The sequence below is a fragment of the Gadus macrocephalus genome, chromosome 4, assembly GCF_031168955.1.
Source record: "Gadus macrocephalus chromosome 4, ASM3116895v1".
NCBI classification, from domain to species: domain Eukaryota; kingdom Metazoa; phylum Chordata; class Actinopteri; order Gadiformes; family Gadidae; genus Gadus; species Gadus macrocephalus.
The window spans coordinates 20,531,843-20,554,482 of NC_082385.1; the positions used below are offsets into that span (position 1 = coordinate 20,531,843).

The window sequence follows — 22,640 nt, forward strand, 5'->3', positions numbered from 1 at the left end:
TAAGCTTTTTCAACCATTCGTTTACCAGTAGCGAAGCTTTTTTAATCATTTGTTTACCAGTAGTGAAGCTTTTTGTGTACCTTCATGTAAAGTAATGCATCATACTGAGTTGTTACTCTTTTGCGAACGATTCGTTCAACAGTAGTTAAAGGGCATGGTGCAGGTTTCTATTTTCTTCTTTTCTGGCAATTTTCTAGTTGGTAATAAACATTTAAACAATTATCCATTGTATTTGATGTTGTAGGGTATCACAAAATATAAATATTAGGAAAAGTAGGTGATATATTAGTGGTTATTAGCCACAGGTTAGCGATGATTCTTATTTCTCCCACAATGCATTGCATGACGTCACGTAAGGTACTCCGCTTTTGGACGACAGCCGAAGCCGCTAGTGAGAGAGTGACAGTGTCAGATTATATAAGTAAATACAGATAGCCTAGATATATATAGATATAGATAGAATAGCATAACATCGATAGATAGATAGAATAGCATAACATCGATAGATAGTGAGGGATAGCATAGCATAACATAACATAGATAGATAGTGAGGGATAGCATAGCATAGCATAACATATATATAGATAGAGAGAGAGAGAGAGAGAGAGTAGATATATAAGTAGATAACATGGTTTTCTACTGTATTTGTGGCGGGTGCAACAACTCCAGCAAAAGTGGACATAGGGTCCATTGCTTCCCCAAGGACTAAGGGATTCTCCGAAGCTGGGTGCAATTTGTCAAGTTTAGGCGGGCAGATTTTTCAGCTAGCTCTGTTACCGCGTACTCCAGAATATGCAGCGCGCATTTCAAGGAGGAGGATTACCACTCAGGGGATGCCAAGATGGTCTCACTTGGTTTAAAGAGTAAGAGGACGGCGAAGTTAATTCCTACCGCCGTGCCGTCTGTGCATGCAAACCACTCTGCCTGCCCTGTCCCGAGGTCGAGAGACACCGTCTGCCGCAAGCGAGAGATTGCCACGGTAAGCATCATGCTATAGCTGCTAATTACAAGCTGCGCGTTAGCTAGCTCTGTGTATTTTGCATACCGTGTTCCCTTTGACACAGCCTCCTCTACAAGCATGATCAGTCTGACATTAGAAGAGCATATTTCGTGATTCACGAATATGAGCCAAAACAAAATTGCCCTGAAGTAAATGTCCATATCGTCATGAAAGCTTCATGGCTAGTGTTTGGATCAGTGATCGTCATCATCAAGCGGCTTTCACAAGTGTGTTTGCGTTTTGTGTTAGTGCTAGACTGCTACGGTTCTCTTTCACATATACTGTATTTGACCGTGACCGTGATTTCTTTTTTATATACTTATATATACTATACTTTATACTAATATACTTTTTTATATTTGTTTTCGCAAGATGTTGACAGACGCCTCACAGCAGGAGACCGTGGCCAGTGTAGACACTGTGGAGAGTGTCGATACTGGGGATCAGCCCTTGCCCTCCTCCACTTCTGACGCTGGGACACAATGTTATTTGAAGCCCCCCCGATGGTCTCACGGTAAATCTTTGGTATTTTAAGGGGTAGATATTATGTCTAAAACATTGCAAGTAGGACATTTCCATACACATTGATGAAATGAATACATAGCCTACACCAAAACATAGCCGCTTAGATTTGCCATGATTGTCATATGTTTGGGTATGTTTACTGCCTCTGCCACAGCTGTGCAGGTTAACCTGAAGCCCAAGATGGTTAGCGTGGGCACACAGACTTCAATCAGCCCACAAACCTCCACTCCCCTCGCTAGTCCTGAACAGACAGTTGACGACGATGATGATGATAATGCCACTGTCATCAGTGACTTGTCGTGGGTGCCCGAAGAGCCGATGGATGAGGAGGAATTGTTTGATGAGGAGCCACCTTACACGTGTGACCCCCACCACAAGTGAGATAATCGAAAACCAACATAGACCATATTGAATGCTCAATGCTTTGTTAGTTTGAATGACACCGTCCCCCTCCCCCTCATTTTTTGTTGTTGTAGTTGCATTGACAAATTCATTGTTTGCCAAGAGGAGCTGATGGGCCTTTTTGCCATCTGTCCGGCCTGTTGTGAGAGGTCGGATAGTAGCATCGTGCAGCAGGAAGGAACTTTTGTTAAGATCAAGCAGGTACAGTTTTGTTTATGCAGTTTTGTTTACGTGGCCATCTGATTAGAAAATCTGAATATCTAATTACAATCTGATAGCTCTGACTGTCTTGCCAGTTAATTTACAATGTATGTACCAGGCTGGCTTAAGTCTGCTGGTTTGTGATGCCATCATATTTGAGTGTTATACTGTATTGGTCATGTGTGTTTCATTGAAAATATGAAACCTTTGACCAGTAATGTACAGTACTTACTCTATATTGAATCCTGATATACTGTTGATTACAATGTTTTATTTTATTTTATTACATATCTAGGTCTGTGCATCATGTGGCTACCACCGTTTCTGGCAAAACCAGCCAATGCTCCACAAGAACATGCCAACCTGCAACCTCCTGTTAAGTGGGGCCATTCATTTTACTGGATGTTTGGCCACACAGACACTAAGAATGTTGACCCTGTTTGGCCTGCAGTGCATCAGTGCCAGCAGTTTCTTTCGCCATCAGCGCCACTACACCATCCCTGTAATCGTTCAGGCCTGGCAGAATGATCAAGCCAAGAATTTTAGTGACCTACGGGCAATGGATGGCGGGCTAGTTCTTGCTGGTGACTGCAGGTAAACCAGTGTGAGAGCTAGACCAGTTCCACGTTTTGATTTTGTTATTTGTTATCATGTAGGGTGGCTTTAGTTGGCATTTGCAGTTGACATGGTGGATTGTCTTTACAGACCATGGTTTTAAAAACTTGAAACATAAATTGTAATTAATTCCAGGTCAGATTCTCCTGGGCACTGCGCAAAGTATGGGTCATACTCTCTGATAGAGGACAGAGTGAACAAGGTGGTGGATGTTCAGCTTGTTCAGGTAAACCTGATGTTATTAGACAAAGAAATGAACTCTGCAATTTGGTAAAAGGATTGTATCTTAATATAACATCTTTCCACTACAACCATGCATAGAGCTTTATTGTGTATTGCCTAACTAGAGTAGTGTATCATAATGCCTGGACCAGCAACGCTTCGGTTCATTAACGCCTCCTTCAACACCACCAGCATTCTACACTTACACTGTTATGTCATGTTGCAGAGCTCAGAGGTCCCCAACAGCTCATGGTGTGAGCTTGAAGGGCTCAAGCGCAGTGTTGGCCTGCTGAGGGGAAACGACCTGCATTTGGCAACGCTGATCACGGACCGACATCGCCAGGTATTTACAATAAAAATGCAGTATAGAATGTAAATATCTGAATTGCACTGAAGCTGGATGTTAGTGGTTTTTTTCTCCTTAGGTTGCCAAATGGGTGAGAGAGGAGCTGATCCCTGAAGGGACACAGCATTATTTTGACGTGTGGCACATTGCCAAAAGTATGTATCCATTGTTGGAACCTTGAAGCAGTTTTTGTTAGTGCATATCAATTAATACCATTTGTTCTAAAACAGGTCTGGGGAAGGCATTGGATGCAGCATCCAAAGAGTGTGACCAACTACAGTTGTGGAGGCCAGCTATAGTGAATCACCTCTATTGGACTGCAGCCTCAACCCCAGATGGCAACCCAGCGGTCATGGAGGCCAAATGGAGAAGTTTAGTGAACCACATCCAGGACATCCATGACCATGACACCCCTGCCTTCTCCAGTTGTGCCCATGGCCCTCTAGACGGAGATCAGCGCAACAAAGAGTGGCTGGACCCAGGTACAGTACTGGTATTATGCACGCTCTACATAGTTTTGTTTTATTTGCTGTCTTTGAGTAATTGTCTGGATGCTTTGACATGTGACCTTTGTGATGAAATTGTTTTTTCATTCCCTGGCAATCTCATAACATTCTGTTTACTGTTTATGTTTGCTATAATTCATATGCAGGACAATTTCATGTGTTTCCATTTCAAAAAGGAATTCTGTCTGTATCCATCTTCCTGTCTAATGTCTATTTGTACGTTTTCCGTCTGTGTGTCTGTCTGCCTCCCTGCCTACCTGTCTTGGTCTTTTCAGGCTCATTGGCAGCAGTCAAGTTGGAGAACATAATGATGAGGGCTGCCTTGCTGAAAGATGTCCGTCAGCTGTCTCCACAGCACCAGACCTTCTCCCTTGAGGCTTACCACTCCCTCATCTTGCACTTCGCGCCCAAGCACACAGGGTTTTCATACCTTGGGATGTATAGCAGGTCAGTGCTATCCAATGGAATAACACTGCCAATTATTATGCCTTTTATAGTAATAATAGTACCTATTAACGTACCTATTGTAGTATTTTGTCATACACCAAGTTTCAAAGGTTTTCTCAAATGTGTTATTTTGTAGGCTTCTCTTAGCGGCGCTGCATTATAATCACAATGCCAATCGCGAGACAGCACGGAGAAGTGACGGGACGGAGAAGTACTGCGTGCGGTATCCGCGCTTCAGAAAAGGTGCCCATGTGGTGCGTCCCATCAAAGAGGCAGCCTCATACGGTAAGCAGTGTCAGGCAGTTCTATCATATTTTGAGATGGCGCACGAGTGATCAGTGACAATGATCTTTATAAAGTAATATTATTATTATTATGTCTGCAGGTTATGCAACATCATTAATGAAGGCCCTTCGGGAGAGCTACGCCAATTCACCCGCGGTTCTTCGAGAAGTTGCCGCCAATTTGTCCTCCGATGCACCCGCCCCCATCGCCAAATCCTTCGAACAGATTCCTAAGGAGGAGGCCATCAGCCTCTACCTAGCCCGGCAGTCACGCTTCAAGAAAACCTAATTTCACATTATTATTTTTTTCCACGGACAAGTCCAATGATTTAGTTGTTATTATTTGCATGAAATTTCTTTGTATATAATTCAAAATAATTTGGTAATCATTTTACCTGTGCCTTGTCAACCTCTGTGTGCGGTGTTGTCTGGGCTCACTGTGTCTGCTTGATGTGCTTTTGCATGTATCACTGCATGTATGCATGCATGAAATAGTGTGTGTGTGTGTGTGAGAGAAAGAGAACCATCAACTGACCCTCGGGTATGACTACACTATTGCAGAATTAATTAGAATTAGAATTAAACATTGCGGGTCTAGCCCTTCATCAGTGTTCCTTGTATGTTTTGTGCCTAACCATTTTTTTATATAGATTTAATTCCAACCTGTGTCTTTGTTCAGTAACCATGCCAACCACAAGCAATGCCAATCAACTTTTTTTTATCCAAAATGCATGTGTTCTGTGTACTTTATAACATTTTAAGGGCAATTGAATGATCACAACAGAATAAGCATAACTATTATTTTTATTCATTTTCATCCAAACAAGGCCATTGAAAGCCCTGATACGTCTGGTCATCATTCTGGAATTGCTGTCTGATGGTTGAAACCACACAAGAGGGTAGAGGCTTCCTTATACTCCTCCCTAAAACGCCATAAGCCCAGCGTATAGCTTGCCTGTACTCAGTGTACCGGTATTGCCTAGGGATAAGTAGGAACGATTCTTAAGTTTAAAACTCTGTAAGTAGGTTGGAAACGTCATTTTAAGCCTGTTTCTTATGCATGTTTATTGTGTATGCAACACATCTCCTGTCACCTATAACTGTTGGTTCAAATGACTCGGTGTAAAAAGATTTGTAAAGTAAACATAAACCATGAACATACTCGTGCGTGCTGGCTTGAAGGGGACCATGATCCTGCCTGAAGTGTGTGTATGCTATTTTTAGCACAAACGGATTCAGGCAGCATGCCTCAAATCCAGGATGCTGCGTTATTAGGCACGTTATATCTGCTGGCCGCGGGGTGAGCTCCTCGACCAGCGACCAAAACGCGCTCACCTCCCTACAACACAAGCTCTCCACCACAGTTTCCATGGGACGACACCGCCCACACAGACACCTGCCAAACACAGCGACACAGACACGCTTACTGCTCTCTCCCGGTAAGCGGTACCCTGACAGTTTCAATGACAATCAATCACGAGGAAAACGAGTTAGCACTATCAAAAATAATCACACTGAAGACATAACCAGCCTACTCGGCGTCGGCTACGTTTGCAAACAACATTTTCACCGGAGAAAGGTAAAAGCTTAGGATAAACACTAGGGGTTCACAGGTGGGACTGTCAAGCTAGCCCATATTTAGAAGAAATAGAAGGCATAATATGCCTTCTATTTCTGGATCTTCTGACTAAGTTTAGGGTACTTATCTGAGCCAATGACATAATCACTGTCACTAGATATAAAGAAAACGTTGACTTTCATTCGATGCTATTCACTGACAGTAAAAAGAAATAAGTTATTGTATGCACTGCTGTTCATAGACTACTAGCTCCAGCGCTCCTTGCTGCGTTTCTAAATGGTAGCAACTCACCAGGACACTTCACCAACTCTCCACTCATTCTCCTCTGACCATGCATTTATTTGTCTTTGACGGCCATCGGCTCTCGGTATTTCCTCATTTCCCCTCATACGCCTAACCGGTTCGAAATTATATGGCTGTGGGCCATCATAAATGTTGACAGTGGGTCTTGCTACCTCTTCCTCATCCCCGTCCGCCATAATGCTAGTTCTAGTATGCGTCTACCTTACGTGACGTCATCGCCAAATTGCGTAAAAAATAACCGTTACTAACCAAAAACTACAAAAACTGGACTTTCACACCATTTTGGAGACATTTCTAACTTTATATACATATTTTGAGTGCTTTATGTACCCATTAATCAAAACTTCCGGTTAACCTGCACCATGGGCTTTAAGCTTTTTCAACCATTCGTTTACCAGTAGCGAAGCTTTTTTAATCATTCGTTTACCAGTCGTGAAGCACTTTAGGGTTATTTATAAAACGCCAAACCACTGTTGATGACAATGAGGGATCTACAGCCACTTTAGTTAAACATTTATAACATAATAATAACATAATAACAAGGTAATACAGAAAATATTAACAATTTAAAACACAAACAGAAACAAAAAAAAGGCATTTTAAAATGGAACAAAAATAAAGGCTGCACTTTTAACAAGGCATTTCTCAAGAACAATGAACACTGAAAAAACCGAACAAAAAAAAGAGCTGTCTACATCAACAAAACTCAATGAAATGTTATTGATGGTGTTCGTGGCGAATGTCATGCAGCAATCTACCAAGGGGACCGTCTTTGTGGTCATTTGCCAACCAATGAGTTCACTCGATAAATGAGAGATGGCTCTTTAGTGTCCTCTCTGTGCGGTTTCCCGGCAGTCTCCACACCTTGGATTTGTAGGCTGACCAAGCCCGCTCAACGTTTTGGGTATGGGCTCCTGTGACTGGGTTGACGAATGACTGGCTGTGGTTTACAGAAAAATTTACATAGCCACTCTGTGCCAGTGCAGTCCTGTAGACCCGCCACCTGTCCGTGAGAACTGTGGTCCCTTGACGGGCGTATTTTGTGACCAGCGGAATTAAGTAGCGCCTTGACCTTTTCGTTACCAGCCTGAGGATGGTTCTTCTCCTTCTTCCTTTGATTCCCAGCATTCAGAAGACCCATTTTCTCCTCCTCCAGGTAGCTCCAAATCTCCCCCTTCAGTAGAGACAGGAAAATAAACATTAGGACCGACAATTAATGAAAAATTCTAGAACATGTAAAAGTCAAAGATTATTTTGTTACCACGGTTAAGAAATTTCGCTGGCCATTGTGTTTGGTCACATTAAAAAGAAAAGATGCGCAACTGATGTGAATTTGATGAGTTCTAAGTGTTTTTAAAGCAAGTCATAACTGTGTGCATGACACAATAATAATATTAAATTACTTCGCTGATTCATTCATTAACCTCTGATCTCAAATGATATGTTCTTCTTTCCCCTGCCATTTTATCCAAAGCTCTGACTACAACATTCTATTGCAAAACAAAGGTCCAAGTTTTAGTGAAGCTGAGGCATCGCAGTTTACACACACCTTCCTTTTGTGGTAGAAGTTGCTTTCGTCCAGCATCACAAATTCATTCCCTCGTCCAATTCTCTGCTTTCCCCTTCTTTCTCTCCTCTTGATTGCCCTCTGGCATACTTGGCATACTGCTTCCTGCCACACCATACTGAAGCATATCAATTTGCCTTAACTGCAGCCCCTGGGAAAACCTGTTAAAGAACAATATTAAATATTAAATAGAAATAGAAACATCTGAATACAAATGCATCCCGCACCAACAGCTAATATGCTATTTCATGACTATTTCATGCTAGTGCATGACGTGCCGGATGCAGAAATATTCTCGTTGTCTAGCATTGTTAGCATTGTAGCATCATAAGCGAGAGGTCTATCTACACATCCCTCGGCGACTTTATGTGATAAAAAGTCAACACAGTGCCTAAAAACCATCAACGTCATTCAACCTCGGACACGAGCTCTCTCTGATGCCGGGCCTAAACAACATTTATTTCACTACGATTCCTTTCAGCTGCCCACCCCTCCTACTCCTGCAAAAATAATAATTAATAAAACGGCTAATTATGAGTATATAAATGATTATTATGAGCCTTTGATTGATATCCAGACATTTCTTGTGGAGACACATTCCTGTTCCCCACTTGTATTGGAGTGAACGGGAGATATCTCTAGTCTACTTCTGGGCCCCTTGAATCGAGGGACCCGTCCACAGCCCGCTTAAACAGCTGCAATACCAGGCGGTATCGTTTGTGCTCATGCGCACAAACGTTATTAATCTATTGAATCGTGTCACAGATTACAATTGTCCGACTTTTTTAGTGCTACACAGAATGATATGTAAACCAATGCATTCTGAATGGGAGCGTTCTCCGACAATTGACGTGCTCCACAAAACGAAGCGAGAGAGAGAAAGAGAGAAAGGGAGGGACAGAGAGAGAGAGAGAGCGAGAGAGAGAAAGAGAGAAAGGGAGGGACAGAGAGAGAGAGAGAGCGAGAGAGAGAGAGAGAGAGAGAGAGAGAGAGAGAGAGAGAGAGAGAGAGAGAGAGAGAGAGAGCGAGAGAGAGAGAGAGAGAAGCTTCAGAAGGGGTGAGCGCAGATAGTACAGTGCACCCTCTAGTTATGTATCTGTAGCCTATATATTATTATCTAGTTATATATATGTCAACATTTCTGATTTGTATGCAGACCTCCTCAAAAACGACGTTAATTGTCGGAGAACGCTCCCATTCAGAATGCATTGGTTTACATTTCGTTCTGTGCAGCACTAAAAAAGTCGGACAATCGGGATCTGGGACACGATGCGCACAGATTAACGTTTGTGCGCATGAGCACGAAATCGCGTGATACCGGGTTGCATAGTGATATAAATTGTGACATAAATTGTAGTCCATACCGTCGGCCCTTCTGCACACCTTACCTATAAATGTATTTCATCCAGCTGAATAGGGACAATTTGCTCCTCTCAAACAGTGACCCGCACCTCACTGACTTCCTCGTCGTTTTCCCTCTGCGTTTATTACGTCGGCACTGCCTACAGAAGACAACACATTTCTTCATGATAAATACATATCTTAATTAATGTCACTGAACTTGAATTTATAACATGACATATCAGTAAACAAAGGAAGTCATCGATTAAAACCGTACCAAAAGAATAATACTTACCACTGCAGTCCGTCAACGTTTGCGTTTTCCTTCAGTTTCATCCTCTTTTTGCAGAGTTTGCATTTTCTTTTGGCTTAAAGTAACTTCTTCTTTTGGAGCCATTTTATCAATTTTAATTTATTTGTTAAAGTCTGTCTTCCCTCAATAAGACTGAGTACTTTGGCGTGCAGGGTCATGATAACTTTGCATCAAACCGTCTTCCTGTCTTGCACATGCGCAGTTCTTACACGTGTCTCACTAAGAAGAACTTGGCAATGGAGGCTCAGAGGAAGAGCAAGCGTAAAAGGCAGCCTACAAGAGATCTTGGACGCGTGGAGAAAGCCATGGCAGAATGTAAGTAGATGCTTTAAAGTTATTAGACATCGTACCACGTCTGTTCTATCACATATTTTTTGGCCTTGCTAGCTAACCTTGTCACTAACCAATGGATTGCTAGCTGGCTAGATAGCCGACGTTGCAAGCAGAAAAATGATCTGTCAAACACGAAAAATGAACTCTTAACTGGTCAAAAGACCGACGGTTCAACCATTTATCTCATGTTAAATTAGGCGATATGCCACGAAAATTAGGTCCAAGCTTTGAAATTGGACTTGTAAAGTTATTCTCTTAGCCACATTATTCTGTTAGACATGTTACCACATGTCTTTGAATCGTTTTTGGAGTTGTTTTTAACTACTAGAAAACTCGAAGGCTGCTAATAGCACTGTTATAGTGCTAATACGGTAATACTTTTCTCCGTTTTTTTTTCTTTTCACTTTAGTCCATAGTTACAGTATGTAATGTTAACAACTGAATCTCTGAAACATGTCTTATACACAATGGACTTGTGGAACCATGACAAATGAGTTGATGAAGATTTTTCTTAAATCAAAATGACATATGATCATACATATTATTATAACATATTATAACATTAACGACAATGGATAATGTCATTGCCCAAAGTGAATAAAACTCTTATTTCTTAACTATATTATTAACTCTATATATATATTTTTTAAGGTATCCATACAATTTTCAAATGAACCAAAACGTCACTCTGTATGCATTCGGGGCCTGCCCGTAATTCCGACGCCTCATTGTTCCGACGTCTCAATGTTCCGAAATATTTCCCATTAGATCGACATGCCACTATTCCGACGGTTCAATGTTCCGAAAACGAAACCCATTGGTCCGAAGGTCCGTTAGTCCGACTTTTCAAAAAGGAGGCGCATTAGGCCGACGGTTCAATATGCCGAATAGGAAAAAGAGTTTTATACCTCGCTCGCTCCCTCTCTCTCTCACTCTCACTCTGTGTGTGTGTGTGTGTGTGTGTGTGTGTGTGTGTGTGTGTGTGTGTGTGTGTGTGTGTGTGTGTGTGTGTGTGTGTGTGTGTGTGTGTGTGTGTGTGTGTTCGTGCCCGTGTTGAGAATTAGACCTCCGCTCTCTGTCCATGGTGCTGCATGGAGCTGGAGTGAGGTTGAACAGCTGGTGCAGTGGTGTGAAGACAATAACCTTATACTAAATACAACCAAAACCAAAGAAATCATCATTGACTATAGGAAAAAGGCAGGCCAGCACCTTCCCATCTCCATTAATGGCCAAGTTGTGGAGTGGGTCTCCTCCTTCCGCTTCTTAGGCACCACTATCCACCAGTCCCTAACATGGAACCTCAACATTAGTCTTATTATTTCCAAATCCCATCAGAGGTTATACTTCCTCCGTCAGCTAAGGAAGTTTGGGGTAAGTCAGGCAGGCATGACCCATTTTTATCGTGCAGCCATCGAAAGCGTGCTCACCTTCTCCCTCCTGGTCTGGTATGGTAGTGCTACCAGCCAGGACAAACAACAGCTTGAGAGGGTAGTACGCAGGGCCTCTAAAATCATTGGCTGTAGTCTGCCTGCCATAGGCTCGCACTATGACACCAGAATTTCCAGGAAAACTAGGAAGATCATCTCTGACCCCTCTCATCCAGCACACCACTTATTCACACTCTTACCATCAGGGAGGAGGTACAGAAGCATCACAAGTAAAACAACACGCTTTAGGGATAGTTATCCACAAGCTATACGCCACTTGAACAAGCACTAAGCACTTTAAGGTCTTTAAGATCTTCATGGTCTACCTCACTTGCAGTTTTTGCACCACTGTACTGTACTTTACTGCTGTCATTCCCCGCGAACCATGCATTGTGTGTTTTACTCCTTGTTATTTATGTGCCGTATTGGCTTTCTGTCTTGTAATGTTGTGTTGTTATGTTGCTGTGTAATACATGTGAGCACACCAAAACAAATTCCTATCAACTGTATTTTATATACTGTTGAAATGGCTATAATAATAAACTTGAACTTGAACTTGAACACCGTGTCGAAATGAAGTGAAGCGTTGTCTTTTTGCCCTCCAAAATTCATCGTGAACGTCATATGTAGGCCTAGGTTGTATTTTGGAGACAGAGAGAGAGTGAAAGTGAGAGTGAGAGGGAGAGGGAGCGAGCGAGGTATACAACTATTTTTCCTATTCGGCATATTGAACCGTCGGCCTAATGCGCCTCCTTTTCGAAAAGTCGGACTAACGGACCTTCGGACCAATGGGTTTCGTTTTCGGAACATTGAACCGTCGGAATAGTGGCATGTCGATCTAATGGGAAATATTTCGGAACATTGAGACGTCAGAACAATGAGGCGTCGGAATTACGGCATGGCACCATGCATTCATCAAGATCTTTCATAAAGTTTTGAGCCCCTTACACCAACCATGCTTTCTGTACTCCAAAATGTTACAGTGCCATCAGATTCGAGTCAGCTGGAAAGATCAGGTAATTGTTTTTATTTTATTTTAAATGTTAAGCATACTTAAAATATATACTCAGATTCAATTGACTGTGAAATGTATAAAAGTATAAAATATAATTGCTTAACACATGTAGTTGAGATTATACTTAGATCATTAACACATCATGCACTTGACATGGTTCCTCCAACTATGGACAAAATAAATCACACCATGGTGCCTTGTGATCTCATTTTGATAAGTTATGTGACAATACTAACTTTCATTTAACACTTAGTGCAACTGGGACATTGCCTACGTTTGTGATGTGTAAAAATATAGTCGATTTAAAGAGTTCCAGTGCAGAAAGAGAAGCCCCCAGTTTTCTCCTATGTTGGGGGATTTTTCCTCTGTGCTTTACCACACCTGCATTGCTGGTAGAGGTCAGGTTAGCCAAACAGTGGTGTAGCAGACAGGCAGGTTTCTTTTTGGTCTAACATGCTGCTGCTAAAGTGGGACCACAACTGGATCTCAATTTGACATATTTGACCTAAAACCATTACATATATTGAGTATACTTTTGCCAACACTATTACTAATTGCCTTTTCTTTCTCCTCTTGAAGCTGTAGTGTGCTGCAGTGATGGGTCTGACTTTGAGTCAGACACAGTACACCAGCCTACTAAAAGAGTAGCAGCTCAAGGTAAGGTTGTGTTGTCACATTGCATTACATTTCCATTTTATGTCCTGCTGTCACTGTTTTTGATTATGTGCTAGTAATGACGACGCTCCAACAGCTATTTCATCTTTGAAGCGCAGCAAACAAGAAAACGTTGTCTGGAAGCTAAAGCTGGAGAATGCAAAAGAAAAAATTAAGTCCTTGGACAATGAAAGGGACTCTTAAGGAACCAACTGTCTGAGGGTAATCAATAATGAAAAATTATTTAAATAAACAGTATTAGGATTTATTGGCATCCGATGGTTTTAAGGCAAAAAAAAAGAAAGAAAAAAACACACACCAACCCCTAAGATTTTCTCATCTACAATTGCTTGCAGAGTCCACATGTCTTTGCTGAAGTAAACAATTGCATCACGAGTAACAGTCATTTGGCATCAAAACATTTCAATAACCATACCATATAAGACAGGCACCACCAAATGGCGGGCCTGGGCCGGACCCAGACACCACACCATCCTTCAGTCCCGATCAAAAACCCTGAGAGGACAGGCTACTTCTGCCTACTTCTCTCACTGAACAAGAAGAGACAGTGGAGGGGTGGGATTGAGGAGGAAAAATGTTAAATGGGTTCAGGTTGTTTATTGGGGGCCAAGCATTGAATTTGTATCCCTTATTTAACCCTAACCCTCTTTTTTTATTCAACCATTGAAGTCCATGGGAGCCCATAGAACTGTATGTTGAAAAGTAATGAAATTCGGTACACTGGTAGACGGTTGTGCAAGGAGGCCATGGCGTGAATTTCATGTTGATTGGCCAAAAGGTAGCACTTTAGCTAACAGGAGGAGGCAGTATATGATGCCAAAGGTGTGCTGCAGAGACCTCATTGTTTACTGTACATTGTATGGCCTGAACAGCCAGGAACTCGCAGATCTTTTCATCCATTATTAATTATACACTTTGATACATTTGGGCATAATGTAAAATACTTTTAAGTTTCACTTTTGACTTGTGATGGCAGCTAACAAGTGATGGTCACAGCTAAGGGCTGCATGGCAGTTTAGAAAAAATAGATCGTTTTTGTCTTGCAGCCTCTATTTTCATTAAGGTGGAAGCATCTGATTGTTTGTCTTTTCTATGCCATCCCAAAAATCGAATCACTCTATCCTAAAGTGGGGGAGCCCAGGTGTTCATTTAAGTATAAGTATAACGCTACAATGATTGGGAGTGAGTGATAATTTCACACCCCTATTTGTAACACTAGTAACGTGCTTATCGTCTTGCTTGTTTCAGCTTTGGCGCTTGCAAATAAAGAGGACCAAGTGACAGCAGCGCCCTCCTTGTACGAAAAGAGTATTGAAAAATCCTCTTCATCTTCCTCCTCCACCTCCGCCTCCTCCTCCTCATCCTCCTCCAACAGTTCCTCCTCTTCCTCATCATCTTCTTCAGAAAGAGGAAGAAGAAGAAGAAGAAGAAGAAGAAGAGGAACAACAGCAACAACAAAAAAGACAGCAAGAAAAAAAAAGGGAAGAAAGGAAACAAAAAGAACACCAAGATAGGAAAGAGAGGTACGTTGGCAACCAGGGGAAAGGCGGGGTACATCTGTGGTGTACTAGTACAGTTATCACCTTTGAAATGCCTAACCCAGTCTTTGTTCCAACTTCCAACAAATATTACTGACCACTGTATAAAAAGGAAAAGCCTGCCTACAAATGCTATGTTATGGATCAATCAGCTGGTTGATCAGCTGGTCCCAAGTCTGCTTATAATATCAAAGCCACGTCTGAACATGGCTTTCAAATAACACTTAACGATATAATTGACTTATTCTACCACTTATCTAAACTATACAGTGCTTCCACTTTACTCTCTAGTTGTGCTCATTTGATTTATAATAACCTACTGTTAAGAGTACAGATAATACTACTCGAATAAACAGTACACTCACAGTACTCTTGATACTACTGGAAATTTTATAATAATTATTATGATACCTCTGTACACTATATAACACTAATACAAGAATAGTATTAATACTAGTAAACCCCTAACCAACTGCACCATCATCCTGACAAAATACTACTGTTAATTACAGTTAACACATGTTTATAATTTTCTTTGTTTCAGTCCTCACCCCAGAAGAGTCCATGGATCGCTACAGGCGCGTCTTTGTAGCAGTGAAAAAGGGCATGACAAAAACTGAGGCATACGTCAAAGTTGGGGTTGACCGAAAAACGGTGGCAGCAACGGCCGCCATTTCGGAGCTACATGCTGTTGACAAGGACCTGTATGACCAGCTGAGGGCATCAATGCCCAAGGGTGAGACACTATCTATTTTCGGCAAAATGTAATCTAGAAATACTTGTCAGGAACCTTCAGGATAAGGTGAATGAAATAAAAAGCAACGGGGAACTTTTGCAAATTGGACACCGGGCATAGTAAAGAAGAGAGCAAGTTTTTGTTTAGTTTTTAGGGTGCCTATTTTTCGATCCATTTTAAAATGCCCTTTTTTTTGGTTGATTTGTTCAGTGACATCGAGAAATGGCTTGTTAAAAGTGCAGCCTTTATTTTTGTTCCATTTTAAAATGCCTTTTTTTGTTTCTGTTTGTGTTTTAAATTGTTAATATTTTCTGTGTTACCACGTTATTATGTTATTATTATGTTATAAATGTTTAACTAAAGTGGCTGTAGATCCCTCATTGTCATCAACAGTGGTTTGACGTTTTATAACTAACCCTAAAGTGCTTCACTACTGGTAAACGAATGATTCAAAAAGCTTCACTACTGGTAAACGAATGATTCCAAAAGCTTAACTACTGGTGAACGAATGGTTCGCGAAAGAGTAACAACGCAGTATGATGCATTACTTTACATGAAGGTACACAAAAAGCTTCACTACTGGTAAACGAATGATTCAAAAAGCTATACTACTGGTAAACGAATGATTCCAAAAGCTTAACTACTGGTGAACGAATGGTTCGCGAAAGAGTAACAACTCAGTATGATGCATTACTTTACATGAAGGTACACAAAAAGCTTCACTACTGGTAAACGAATGATTCAAAAAGCTTCACTACTGGTAAACGAATGATTCCAAAAGCTTAACTACTGGTGAACGAATGGTTCGTGAAAGAGTAACAACTCGGTATGATGCATTACTTTACATGAAGGTACACAAAAAGCTTCACTACTGGTAAACAAATTATTAAAAAAGCCTCGCTACTGGTAAACGAATGGTTGAAAAAGCTTAACTATTGGTGAACGAATGGTTCGCGAAAGAGTAACAACTCAGTATGATGCATCACTTTACATGAAGGTACACAAAAAGCTTCACTACTGGTAAACGAATGATTCAAAAAGCTTCACTACTGGTAAACGAATGATTCCAAAAGCTTAACTACTGGTGAACGAATGGTTCGTGAAAGAGTAACAACTCGGTATGATGCATTACTTTACATGAAGGTACACAAAAAGCTTCACTACTGGTAAACAAATTATTAAAAAAGCCTCGCTACTGGTAAACGAATGGTTGAAAAAGCTTAACTATTGGTGAACGAATGGTTCGCGAAAGAGTAACAACTCAGTATGATGCATCACTTTACATGAAGGTACACAAAAAGCTTCACTACTGGTAAACAAATGGTTCAAAAAGCTTAACTACTGGTGAACGAATGGTTCAAAAAGCTTAACTACTGGTGAACCAATGGTTCGTGAATGAGTAACAACTAATCAGTCAGGTCCAGCTCCACCGGTCGATCCAGTGTGGGACCCAAGCCAGCCCTCGACAGCGCTTGAAACCAAGGGCGGCAGGTTTAAAGCGTGCCCTGCAGCGGTGGACAATTGCATTTAAGCCATCAGCATTACTAATGCCACATAATAAACCTTAAATGTGAATATTAATGTATGTACTGTGTGTATGTATTGTGAATATCTTTATTAAAATATGACCATCATCCCGTCTGTGTCCTGTTCATTTAATAATAATTTTGAAATCCCAGGAAAATTCAGTTGCTTTCATAATCAATTGGTCAGTTTGCTAATTCACAGAATGATTAATTAATACATTATCCCCTAGTCTGTTTACCAGTAACTCATCAGTAGTTACTGAGTAACTCACTTAGGGCCCTGTTAGGGCCCTGGTTGTTCATCATTCGTTACTCAGTAACGAATACAGTATTCCCCTAGTCTGTTTACCAGTAACTCCTCAGTAGTTACTGAGTAACTCACTTAGGGCCCTGTTAGGGCCCCCTGGTCGTTCATCATTCATTACTCATTCGTTCCTCAGTAACTACCTACGTTTTTGCGTACCTTATTGTAAAGTGTTTCCCACAAGGGTAAAATCACGTCGAACCAAGGCCTGTAAAGGTTTAAAAAAAACAAAAACGAAACAAGTAGCCTAACCATTGCAAATAATTTAAAGCTGCAAATAAAACGGCAGCAAATGGACTATGGAAATACTCAGCGTTGTGATCTTCTCTACACGGCCGGGATGACAGCTGCGTCTTGCGGCGGTGAAAATAGCCGACACACTTGGTTGCTGCAGGTCTGCTTTCCCAAACTAACCGTTGTGTTTCAGTAGCATATGTTGCCGCATAGTACTTGTAGTACTCTGGTAGCTCGATTTCGCTTGGCATATTTTACGTTTCACCTTATGATCTCCTATTTCTTTAAAGTATTTCAATTCTTTGCGGCGCTTTGCTTTAACCGCCATCTCTTAACTTTTTGAATTCTGGCATGCCTGCACAAGGCACGGCACGCGCCACACAGAAATTTGATACATTTCATTTGCTTTGTGCCCACGGCATGCGTTAGTGTCGCCGCACAGAAAATGCATACATTTGCTTCAGAAAACTTTGTTTGTGTGTGTATATGCAAACTCGAGTTTGCCTGTCCATCAACCGAGTTAATTTGTAACGAGGAGTACTCGAGTAATCGATTCCTCACGCCTATCCCTAGTAGGGACCCCTGTTCATATGGCTAAAGGCTAGCTGCTTCTTACATATTACAATATGTTTCAAGTCATGCTATCTACACATCAATAAGTCATATAGTAGATACCAACGGTGCAAGCCTTATCGTTTTGTGAGCTTATCTTGATTAACTAAATGTAAAAGAATAACGTCAATCACACTTTTCCAGGTGACTACAAGTGATGACACACACACACACACACACACACACACACACACACACACACACACACACACACACACACACACACACACACACACACACACACACACACACACACACACACACAGACACTCTTGACTGTAACACTGATTTAAACAGCTCTAACAGCTCAGCTATTCTATATTTTATCTCAAATGTATTCAAACTTTATAACTTTAGCTATTTGTTCAACTCTATACTTTAGTTATTTCCAACCTTTTATTAGAAATGATGTGCATTGTTTACTCTTTAGACTTTTTAACTCTGCTTTAATCTTTTCACTTGAGTCAAGCCATTTAACATTTCTCTAAGTTTTAAACTATGTTGCTTTATTAAAATAGATTTTCAACCACACTTTGCATTACAGCACTCAACATATTTCCTGCAGGAAATGCATTTTCTAGTTATTTTATTATTATTGAATGGCAAAGTCAGCTGTGTATTTTAGGCTCCATAACAGCTAACCACTGTTTTAAGATGCTCAATCATTACATGTGAAATGTGATGGCAGCCGCTTTAGCAGCTCGATATACTGAAGGCTTATGACCAAGAACGGAAGAACGAGATGCCGTGATGTTATCCACATACTCTGCAGGTCAGGATATCATACCAAACCATTAACAAAGGAAGCCCAGCTTATATCTGCCTCTCTCCCCCTCATCGAGTCGAGACGCGCAACGCACAATGGACGTTGTAGTAGATTGGGAATATCATACTATTTGCGTTTGGTTTTTGAGTCAATTTGACAGCTGGTACACAAGAATCACCCAATAATGACACTATGAGTTAATGCAGATGTGCTGGTGGAACGTCCCTTTAACTATTCATTAGAGCCCACAATGCACAGAAACTTTTGATTTAATTACCATGAAAGATAGTGACGTTTGTCAGCTTGCTATGCACAATATCAAATCATGTGATTATCTAAGACATTATAGATTCTAGCCTGGTTCGAGCTACGCGTTAACAATGGATTTATTGCTTTAGAAAAGAAACCGAGCCCTTGCATCACCCATTGTAATTAAGACTAATTGTTTTCTTTGTGGGGCCGTGCTAAGGAGAGCTAATTAAATGAAGAACCACATACATTTCCCCCAAGACAAGTACACCCAATCTTATCCTGGTCCACGGGGGTGAAGGGGGGGGGGGGGGCATTAAACATTCACAGCCACCATAACAGACACAATTCAGCAGAGAACACTGTGCAGATTGATCTAGAACTCTGTAGAACTCATCATAGTTCTGAACAGCATTATACGTTTATATCTGGGGGGGGGGGGGTTGGGCATTAAACATTCACAGCCACCATAACAGACACAATTCAGCGAACTCTGTAGAACTCATCATAGTTCTGCAGCATTCTACAGCATTCTACGTTTATACTTCCAACATATAACCGTTTGGACCCAAAGTCACTACTGCAATCATTTATTTAAGAATAAGCCAACATTATTTTATGTTTTTGGCCGTTCAATTTAGTTTGTGTGATGGACTTGATATCTTACAGATAATTGCAGTTTACATTTTATTGTAGTTTATTTATTTTTATTACACTATGTAGTACAGTCAATAATCATATATATTAACTACAAATCTTCTGATTATTTAAACATGAAATTTACCTTCCCAAAACGAATATGCAAAGACTGTCTCAGAGAACGTCAGAGTAATTATCTTATATGTTTATTTATGTTCTCTATTAATTTCATACTCTTTCTGGCTAGGCCAACGCAATATTGTCTTTGAAACGTTTGGCAAGCGAGAATAATAATTTTCTCAGTATAATTAATAAAAAAATTGACCAAACTGGCCAAACTGCTACTACAAAAACCTTGAGAGAATCGCAAAGATGTGCAGAAATAACCTTGAACGACCGATCTTTGGATGAAAAGAAGAAAAATATCAAAGCTAAAAAGAAATTCTGTTATTGAATGAAACGCTACCCTTGAGAAAAAAAACATCTTCTGTTTGGACGACTATAAACAAACACACTTCCAAACCACAAACTGCCTGATTATTAAAATATTTGTAAAACCATAAATTAATTTTGAGAGAACAATTAAAGACATGTTACGGTGACAGGGGGTGAAAAAATTAATATTTTTTATGCTTAGACAGAGAATTAACAGCCTTTATCGGACACGTGAGTGTGTGTTGCGTGTGTGACTAAGTGCGCGTGTGCATGTTTCGCGTATGTGTCAGTGAGTGTGTGCGTGTTTCTTGTGTGTGTTTGTGTGTCCACGGCCATGATGTAGAGGTTGATTGAAAACGAGCGGGTGATTACTGTTGTCACGGTGATGCATTGTCCTCCAGGGCAATTTCCCCCACCACACCCCTCCAGGAGGGGAGGGGGGGGCGTCTCTAGGGGCCCCCAGAGACATCCGGTTAGGAGGGGATCCCACCGGGAACGCCGAGGGCCCTCTGGAGTTTAGGCACAAACACACACACACAGACACGCACAAACACAGACACATACACACACAGACACACTCACGCACACACACACACACACACACACACACACACGCACACAGACACACACACACACCATAAATACAAATGCATTGAACTCAACTCACAAGTCAAATACAACACAAACCCACTTGCATACAATCAAACGCAGAGAGACACAAACATTACTGCCTTCTGTTAATAATAATAATAATAATAAATTGTATTTATAATGCACTTTATATTCAAGAATCTCAAAGTGCTTCAGAGAAAAAAAAAACTATTAAAAGGGGGAACCTCAAAGAAAGTTTAGCTAAATGCTCTTTTAAAGAGATGGGTTTTGAGGTTCCGTTTAAAAAGAGCTGTAGTCTGTGGAGCCCTCAGGTGGTCAGGGAGGGCGTTCCATAGTCTAGGGGCAGCAGCAGAAAAGGCCCGATCACCCATGGTGCACAGCTTTGTATGTCGGGTTTGGAGGGTGTGAGTGGATCCTGAACGGAGTGTACGTGAGGTTGTCGGGGGGGTGAGGAGTTCCTGAAGGTAGAGGGGGGCAAGTCCGAGAAGGCACTGGTGGGTGAGGAGGGAGACCTTGTACTCAATTCTGAGTGGGACAGGGAGCCAGTGCAGTGATTTCAGGATGGGGGTGATGTGGTCATGCTTGCGCACCCTCATCAGGACCCTGGCAGCACTGTTTTGAATGTATTGGAGCCTCTGGATGCTCTTGCCAGGGATCCCAATGAGGAGTGCATTGCAGTAGTCCAACCTGGATGAGACAAAGGCATGGACGAGCTTCTCTGCATCAGCCAGGGTGAGTGATTGGCGGAGTTTGGCGATGTTCCTGAGGTGGTATAATGCTGTCTTACAGAGGTGTTTGATGTGGGTGTCAAAATTAAGTTGTGGGTCCATTTTAACACAGAGGTTGGTGACGGATGTGGAAAGGGGGATGTTTTGGCCAGAGAAGGTGATATTGGTGATGGTGGGGGAGCGGAGCTGATGTGGCGTGCCAACAAGGATGGCTTCCGTTTTATGGCTGTTAAGTTGTAGGAAGTTGAGCTTCATCCACGCCTCTATCTCCTCCAGGCAGGTGGTCAGTGTGGATGTTGGCAGAGGGGCAGAAGAAGTGGGGGTTGTCCTGATGTAGAGCTGTGTATCATCAGCATAGCAGTGGTAAGATTAGCCATGCCTGCTACTGACTAGGGTTGGGTATCGAACAATGGTGCCATTTGGCACCGACCGAATTATGTCGGTCCTACCGAGTATCGAATTGTTTTGGAGAAAAAGGTGCCAAATTTCGATACTTTACGGTAGACGACGCGAAAGCTTTTATTTTATTATTTTTTATCTATCGCAGCCAGCCAATCACTACCGTTGTTGTTGTATACAGGCGACTTGACTGACAAATCAGCATGAAGCTATTTGGGTGACGTAAGACTCGTCACTGCCTTCGAGTTGAAAGCGGGGCAAATTCACTGAACTTCACGCTAGCCAAGATGCGTTCCAAAACGTGGTTACATTTCGTAAAGATTGACAGCAATACTGTTAAATGCAACCGTTGCTTGGCGATTATTAAATGTAAGTCCGGGAACACATCAAATATGATGAAGCATTTGATCACCCATGGCATAAATTTAAGACTGGACACCTGCACCGTCTTCAATACTCCATCTGCTGGGTCTTCTGCTACCACCGATGAAATAACAGGTACGTTTCCCGCTAGAAGTTAGCTAGCTAATAGCAGGTTAGCTGTGTGCCAGCTAATATTACGGTAGCTAACGTAATTTACGATCGTTAGTTGAGCAAAGATATATTTTTTTCAAAGTCACCAACAATGGCGTGTAGTACAATGTAAATAAAACACTACCGTTTGTTAGTTAGTCTGCTTTGCATTTGCCTTTGACTATCTCCTATTTCATTTCGTACTAAGGTCCATCTGTCCAAGCTAGCAGCAGTTTAGCTGGTTCCAC

General features: G+C 41.5%; 1 protein-coding gene and 1 long non-coding RNA gene across 2 annotated transcripts; one reads left to right on the forward strand and one right to left on the reverse strand.

The window, feature by feature from the left end:
* Positions 1 to 773: 773 nt before the first annotated feature.
* Positions 774 to 1,501, reverse strand: LOC132456337 (uncharacterized). The gene is made up of 2 exons (XR_009525436.1): positions 1,392 to 1,501; positions 774 to 997 (listed from the first exon to the last, which is right to left on the reverse strand). It is a non-coding gene; the product is annotated as an uncharacterized LOC132456337 (long non-coding RNA).
* Positions 842 to 5,151, forward strand: LOC132456328 (uncharacterized). Its single transcript, XM_060050665.1, has 12 exons — positions 842 to 979; positions 1,373 to 1,514; positions 1,680 to 1,902; positions 2,002 to 2,128; positions 2,424 to 2,722; positions 2,879 to 2,969; positions 3,192 to 3,308; positions 3,391 to 3,466; positions 3,542 to 3,793; positions 4,093 to 4,264; positions 4,401 to 4,549; positions 4,650 to 5,151. Exons 1-12 carry the CDS (start codon positions 842 to 844, stop codon positions 4,835 to 4,837), a joined length of 1,974 nt encoding a protein of 657 aa, XP_059906648.1. The 3' UTR covers positions 4,838 to 5,151.
* Positions 5,152 to 22,640: the final 17,489 nt, after the last annotated feature.